Source organism: Saprolegnia diclina (assembly GCF_000281045.1).
Source record: "Saprolegnia diclina VS20 unplaced genomic scaffold supercont1.57, whole genome shotgun sequence".
Taxonomy (NCBI): Eukaryota; Oomycota; class Saprolegniomycetes; order Saprolegniales; family Saprolegniaceae; genus Saprolegnia; species Saprolegnia diclina.
The window spans coordinates 177,132-184,229 of NW_008246124.1; the positions used below are offsets into that span (position 1 = coordinate 177,132).

General features: G+C 58.9%; 4 protein-coding genes across 4 annotated transcripts; 2 read left to right on the forward strand and 2 right to left on the reverse strand.

Moving 5' to 3' along the window:
- Nucleotides 1-1,025: 1,025 nt before the first annotated feature.
- SDRG_13219 (hypothetical protein) lies at nucleotides 1,026-1,879 on the forward strand. Its single transcript, XM_008619301.1, has one exon. It carries the CDS (start codon nucleotides 1,062-1,064, stop codon nucleotides 1,788-1,790), a length of 729 nt encoding a protein of 242 aa, XP_008617523.1. The 5' UTR covers nucleotides 1,026-1,061; the 3' UTR covers nucleotides 1,791-1,879.
- A 695-nt stretch (nucleotides 1,880-2,574) lies between these two features.
- Nucleotides 2,575-4,816, forward strand: SDRG_13220 (hypothetical protein). The gene is made up of 5 exons (XM_008619302.1): nucleotides 2,575-2,970; nucleotides 3,022-4,014; nucleotides 4,064-4,171; nucleotides 4,219-4,337; nucleotides 4,382-4,816. Exons 1-5 carry the CDS (start codon nucleotides 2,599-2,601, stop codon nucleotides 4,710-4,712), a joined length of 1,923 nt encoding a protein of 640 aa, XP_008617524.1. The 5' UTR covers nucleotides 2,575-2,598; the 3' UTR covers nucleotides 4,713-4,816.
- SDRG_13221 (hypothetical protein) lies at nucleotides 4,786-5,510 on the reverse strand (the record flags this gene model as incomplete). Its single annotated transcript, XM_008619303.1, has 3 exons — nucleotides 4,786-5,218; nucleotides 5,259-5,317; nucleotides 5,367-5,510. 3 exons carry the CDS (start codon nucleotides 5,508-5,510, stop codon nucleotides 4,786-4,788), a joined length of 636 nt encoding a protein of 211 aa, XP_008617525.1.
- A 207-nt stretch (nucleotides 5,511-5,717) lies between these two features.
- Nucleotides 5,718-6,498, reverse strand: SDRG_13222 (GTP-binding nuclear protein Ran). The gene has a single exon (XM_008619304.1). It carries the CDS (start codon nucleotides 6,458-6,460, stop codon nucleotides 5,816-5,818), a length of 645 nt encoding a protein of 214 aa, XP_008617526.1. The 5' UTR covers nucleotides 6,461-6,498; the 3' UTR covers nucleotides 5,718-5,815.
- Between the last annotated feature and the right edge of the window lie 600 nt (nucleotides 6,499-7,098).

Sequence of the window (7,098 nt, forward strand, 5' to 3'; positions counted from 1 at the left end):
CTCGGACCGCTTCGATCGTGTTCGCTTGCAGCGTGCACCAACTCAACGCGTTGAGCCAGTTGGTCCACACGCACCCACATAAGATCCAGGCTCAGAACCATTGACCATCACTCCGCATCCAAAATGATGTTCCCAATTGCATTCTCAACGAGCAAGCCAAATGGAGCCATGACACTGAGCATCCCATGCGTATTTCAACGCTCGGAAAACTGGATTTTAGTTTAGGACGAAGGAGATCCGAGTGGTTTCGAGCGATACGATCGCAGTGGCACTAGTCATATACTAAGCAGTAGTACAAGTCGTAGTCAACAACGCAAGATTCTTGAAGCTGCGGACGCGACAACAAGGTCCACGCACTACGATGAGGCGATGCGGTTAGTTTCTTTTGTCCGCAAACACACGAGAGAGCAGCCGCATGCTTGAACATGGCGACCAGTCTCATCACGTGTTTACCAATGGCAAAGTGTTGTCATCACTGCGGCATCGGGCGATTTCGGGTGGCGACGGCCCCGCTTCGTGTCCTTGCGCGCACGATGTTGTTGATGCGCAATTATATGCACGTCGTCGTCGTACTGCAAGAGACACTCGGCGCTTGATCTATTTCGAAGGTGGGATTGCTACTTCCTTGCGCTTGCAATCATGGATGAAAATGCCATGGGCTTGCACGCCCCGCCGAGCACGCGCTGTGGGGATGCCCTCGATGCGCACGACGCTGTCGTCCAGCTCGCGTGACATAACGTGGGATGGCGAGGTCGTTTGTAGCTTGACGCGTCCCCAGTATACCATACTCGTCCTTAGAGAGGGGCCTGTCAGTTCTTATTGTACTTGGGTTTTGTAAGCAAAGCCGCAGGCCTGGATTTCGATACCAAACACGTACAGACCATCTGGCGCACTTGCTACCAAACACTGCATGGGTGACGACCAATCATGTGGGCGTATGCGTTTCAAGCGACGCTGATTGGCCGAGACCGATCTTGCAGTTTACAACGGCGTGCTATTGATAATCAGCGAGGGGGTCGGCTGCCGCGGGTCATTCTTGAATTTCCACCGAGCTACTAAGTATGAAGGGGACGTGCAACGCGGCCATCTTCCTCAAGAAGACGTACGATATGATCGACACGGCGGCGCACGGCGTCGCGGGCTGGTGCGTCGACGGCAAGAGCTTTGTCATTACGGACCCCAAGGCATTTGCGTCCGTCGTGCTGCCCAAGTACTTCAAGCACAACAACTTTTCGAGCTTTGTGCGCCAGCTCAACTTTTACGGCTTCCGCAAGTCCAAGAAAGAGGTGCTCCTTGTCGCGATGGAGACGGACGATGCCAAGAACTCGTGGGAGTTTTACCACGAGCTCTTCATTCGCGGCAAGCCGCACTTGATGGCCAAGATCAAGCGCAAAACCAACTACAGCGACTGCGACCCGCTGCCCGACCGCGACGAAGTCGATGACCTCCGCCAACAGGTCGTCGAGCTCCAGACGCAGGTCGCGGCGCTCACGGGCAACATCTCGCACCTCACGAGCATGGTCGAAGCGATCTACAAGGACAACCGGGGCGCCAAGCGGTCCTTTGACGAAACGACGACCATGCACCATGCGCGCGTCGAACCAATCCCGCTCAAGCAGCAGAAGCGCGTGACCAAGCAGGACCTCCTCCTCGAGTTCGAGTACCTCGAGATGCTTCCGACCCAGTATGTGGCCGAGCCAAGCTACCACAACAACAAGGTCAGCGACTACCGTGTCTCGCCACAGTCGACCGACGACATGCTCTACGAATGCTTGCTCATGAAGCCGTGACCCTTGCACCCGCGTTAGTTTGTCCTAGTTTCTCTAAGTTAAAAATCGTATATGCTCCTGCTCAACAGCGATCGAATTTTCGGCGGCGTACATTCCAGGAGGCTGTCACTGCGTCCTTCCGTACTAGTAGTCCGTGGGGCGTGCGAGTTGGTCTGGCAAAGCTCCGGGCGGTTGATCGAAGAGCCAGCGCTTGAAGTACGAGCGCTGCCGAGGAGGATCTGCCTGTTGCGTACACGTCGCCAGCTCACGTCGCCCGGATCGCTCATACAGTAAGCTGGTCCGACCTCGTTTCAGTAGTAATCAAGGTCGCGCCCCCAGCGATTCGTCATCGGTACACGCGCGTCGTGCCACTCTCCACCCCCGTCTTTCTCTACCACCTTGGCTTGCAACCTTGGGTCACTCCAAGGTTGGCCTTCTCTGTATGCGCAACGTGTGATGGGGCAAAGCTCAGACCATACGAGATCAGTGGCTTCTTCATTCTCGACCGCAAAAGCTGCGGTGCCCAGCGTGCCTGCCTCTACCCTCTGGACATCAGTACTGAGTACTGTAACATCAAGGCCATGTGCGTGGCGGACGTCGGGGTCTGGACTTATGGCGGAGGCACCGAGTACCCGAAGGAGCAGCGATCACCTTGACGATGACGACGCCGGCGTCATCATACACTATTTCATGCTCTGTTCCCGGAGAAAAGCCGGCCGGAAGAGGTGCCCGGTTCGATGAACCGGGCTTTGGACCGGTTAAGAAGCCGTTCGGTTATCCGGACGCCGTTTAAAATTTGAAATCTGTCGGCCAAAGCTTGACGAGCGCGATGTCCGACCGCTTCTCCCTGAAGTTGACCAGCGCCAAGCATGGCGCAGCGACCGGCGCGTCGTCGGCAGCGTCCGAATCATCAAGGACTTCGCGCCGTGAGAAGCTGGCAGAGTACCTGCAGAGCCGCCGTGTAGAGATGGCGACGACCAGCCGCGCCTCTGCCACCACCAAGCCCGCGGCCTCGGGCGCCGCACGGGGCATGTCCCAGGCAGCCATCGACCGCCTTAGCAAGCCTAAAGTCAACTCGTATGCCAGCTCGTACCGCCCGACGGCGGGACTTGCAAAGCCCGAAATCAGTGGACGAACGGCGTCGCAGGTGCCGTTGAAGTCGGACGCTGGACCGTCCAAGTCCTCTCGGACGACTTTCGACGTACGATTGCTAGCACGGCGGGATCGATGCTAATCACATTGCTGCACGTAGAAACCTCCGCCACCACCGGTGGCCGCCGTCGTTGATGCCAAGCCTGTGGCAGCTGAGCCGCGCATTGGTGTGGCAGCAGCAGCAGCGACTACCGAATCTTCGTCCAGCGCGCTGCGGTATCAACCTCGACCTGTAGCGTCTACAGCTGACGACACGCTTCAACACGTCAAGACGCGACTCATGTTTGACGACTCGGACGACGACGATGACGACGATGTCGACCTTGCACCATCCATTGCTCCGTTCGCTGCGCCATCCAAAGCCCAGCCCATTGTGCCGGCGACGCCCAAGCCGGTGCGGTCACTCGTACACGGAAGAAGCGCCAAGACAGAACGCTTCAGCGCCTTCAAGCAGCCGCGGTCCCTTGAGAAGGCGGTCGCGGCCTCTCCATTTGGAAACGCGCCATGCTACCGACGCCAAGAAAACGTATCGCTCGACCTCGACCTCGAATGCAAGCCAGCACCATCGCCTTTGGACGCGGCCACGACGCCGGAGGCGACCAAGTCGACCTTTGCGCTCCCGTCGAGCTCGAGTGCCCTGCGGCATCAGAAGCAAGCAGACGCACCCATGCCACATCGAGACGTCCTCTCGTCGCACTTCAAGGTCAAGAAGAGCGCGTTTCCCGAGTCTGCAACGCCCAAGACGGCGCCATCAAGCGTCACCAAGTCCCTTCTCTTCACCAAGACGGACGAGGCCGTTCCGTCAACCTCCTCCAAGGCCCTTCTCTTCACCAAGCCAAACGAGGCGGTCCCGTCGACGCCCTTGACCGAGACCGTGTACCGGTCCGTCGAGGTCCCGGCCTCGCATTTCAAGGCCAAGAAGCCGGCCGATCCGACGCCCAAGGAGCCAGTGCAAACGCTCTTGTCGACGCACTTCAAGCCCGCCGAGGTGGTACCGCCGGCCGCGCCGTCGCCGAAGAAGGACGTCGAGTTTACGGCCGCGCTCCAGACGCAGCTTCGCGCGCGTCTCGACGAAGCGCTGTACATCTCCAAGGTACGTTCGCCTGGCGACGTCGTACGTGCCTTCATGCATCTTCCTCTAGTTTACCCTTGGCGGCGCACGCGCGGTCTTTGATGACATTGCGCGCAACTGCCCGAGCGTCGTGCTCACGAAAGCTGTCTACTGGCTGGCGCGAGCCAGCGTCGAGGAGGTAGCACCATGAGCGCCAACTGGTCGCAAGCCACTTGTGTCGCGTAGGAGCACAAGGATCTCATGCGCGCCGACCAAATGTTTGCCGACGGCCTCGACACGGTGCTCGAGCCGCTCGAGAAGGCGATTCTCGAGGCCGCGCGGGCCGAGTTGCACGGACGCACGCAGTAGGCTGCTGCTTCCTTCTGCACTTGAGCTCACTACTTGGTAGACTGAGCCAGCCAGCCGTCAAGAACATCGTGGTCGAAGACAAGACGGTGCCGCTGACGCCGGAGAAGAAGGCCGAGTTCCTCGAAGACCTCTTTGCCCAAGGCCAGCTCGAAGAGAGCTTTTGCTTTGACTCGACCGAAACGCCGCCGACGCAGACCAAGCCGACGCAGCCGCCACCGCACAAGTACAACTCGACGACCAAGCAGCGCCCGCCCACGTCCTCGAACGAGTCGTCGCCGACGTACATCCATTTCAAGCCGCCGTCGGCGGTCAAGAAGATCGACTTTGGCACGCCGCCGCACAGCGTCGGGCTGTTCGGGACGCCGCCGTAGCGCTCGACTCGACTTCTCGCCATAGGAATCCGTAGCTTTATGTAACATTCAACCCACTCGCCCGTCTCTGCAGCTAGGACCGCGCGTCCTTCTTGACCTTCTTCTTCTTCGCCTTCTTCTTGGCGCGCTTGGCCTGTTTGGCAGCCTTCTTCGCCGCTCTTTTGGCTTTGGCTTCGTCGCTCTCGGACGACGAGCTCTCGTCGTAATTTGGCGCGTTCTCGAGCGTGCAACTGCGGCCGTCCAGCTGGGCGAGGAGCTCGGCGGTCCGCGCGGCCTTGCGCTCGGCCCAGTACGATCGCTCGTCCTCCGCCCGCGTCGGCGACGGACTGCGACTTGCGCTGCGTCGTTGATGGCGGCGATCAAGGCTGGAGCTGCGCCTCCGGTGGCGTCGCTCTCGGGACCGAGATCGGTCGCGCGAGCGAGACCGCCGCCGGTGGACTTTAGCTTCGAGGTCGCGCTTCCGCCAGCATTGGTCGATCTCTTGGCGCTTGTTGTGCGAGTCGACGCTACAGGACCGCCATGAGAAGGGCTTTCAACGCGCCTTACCCTCGGATCGTGTTGAGGAGGAAGCCTTTGTTGACGTTCGTCGCTGGCGCCACGGGCAGCTAGGCGCACCATGGTCTGCTTATCGTCGAAGGGAAGACTGGAACGTACCATGTAGCTCATGACGCCGAGCTCCTTTGCCCGCTCCTTCTTGCGCGCAGCCTCGCGCCGGATCTGCGCCGCCACTTCCTCGTCCGTCACGCTTATCCGCGGTCCTTGGGCCAGCTCCATGGCCCGAGCGACGCGGGCCTCCATGTCAAAATCGAGAATGGATTTTTAACCAATCAAAAGCAGCGATATACAGGATTTACGTCGGATTTTGACCAATGGCTTGGGTACACTTGGGTGCACGAGGCCCGCGAGATGGAAACAACGGCTAACGTTAGGGACGGCTCCCAGGGACGGTCCATCCACCACAGCTTCCGACAGACAGCCATACGGACTTGGGAACATGGTTCACGATGTAAGAGATGGAAAAGAGATTTCTTGATTGAGTTCACTTTTGTCTACTACCGCGGACAGGCGCCCGCGCATGTGCAAATAAGAAATGGCCTCAGCGCTTAGATATCGTCGTCCTCATCGGGCAGCGGCGCGTTGATGGCGGCAAGGCGGTCGGCCTCAAGGCTGGAGATGTGGTTCTGGTCCATGACAACCTCCGGCGGGGCAAGGGCGGCGGCCTCAACGAACGTCAAGTTGTTGTCGCCGACGAGCTTGCGCGCGAGCCAGAGGAAGGGCTTCTCGAACTGGTAGTTGGACTTGGCCGAGATGTCAAAGTACTGGAGGTTCTTCTTGCGGTGGAACGTGATCTGCTTGGCCTTGACCTTGCGGTCCTTGACCTCGACCTTGTTGCCGCAGAGCACAATCGGGATGTTCTCGCAGACGCGGAAGAGATCGCGGTGCCAGTTGGGCACGTTCTTGTACGAGATGCGCGACGTCACGTCGAACATGATGATGGCGCACTGGCCCTGGATGTAGTAGCCGTCGCGGAGGCCGCCAAACTTCTCCTGGCCGGCCGTGTCCCAGCAGTTGAACTTGATCGGGCCGAAGTTGGTCTCGAACTTGAGCGGGTGGACCTCGACGCCGAGCGTCGCCACGTACTTCTTCTCGAACTCGCCCGTCAAGTGGCGCTTGACGAAGGTCGTCTTGCCGACGCCGCCGTCGCCGACAAGGATGAGCTTGAATTCGGGCATCTGCTGCTGCGCCATCGTTGTCTTACTGGGACCGAGGGGAAATTCGAAATGAGCAAAAGAAAAAAGGGTGTAACGTCATTGCCGCCAGCATACAAACTTCAAGAGAGTACCCCGCAGCCGCGAAGGGATCCGATAACAACAGATTCATTTGCCTGGCCACCAGTCCCAGATTCCGCCGCCTCCGCCAATCACAGCGCTTCGTGACACGTATCGTCCAATCGCGTGCCACAGAAAGCGCCGCACCAAGTGAATTTCAACCAATGAGAAGGCGTGCGCGGGAGAGCCAATCGGAGCACATGGAGCGAAAAGGCTGCCCACGGCAGAGGCCGGCCGCTCTCCGTGGCCAGCGGCCCACGACCCGACTTGACCCACGTTGGTTCACATCACTTTACTCGTCAATACTAGGCAGTAGTTAATCAGTAGACCAGCGAAGTACGTGGCCAACGACTCCAGGAACGAATGTGGGGACAGGACGCTTCTGCTTTTGACAATGATGGTGCTTTGCACGTCGAAGAACTAAGAACCCAACGCAAGGTCGACACGGTATGGTGCTTAATACCTAGACGACGGTGTTGAGCGCAGTGGCTACGGGTCATAAGGAATGCGGTTTGGGCCGATTGACACGGGCATAGATCACTGGGCATAGATATGTG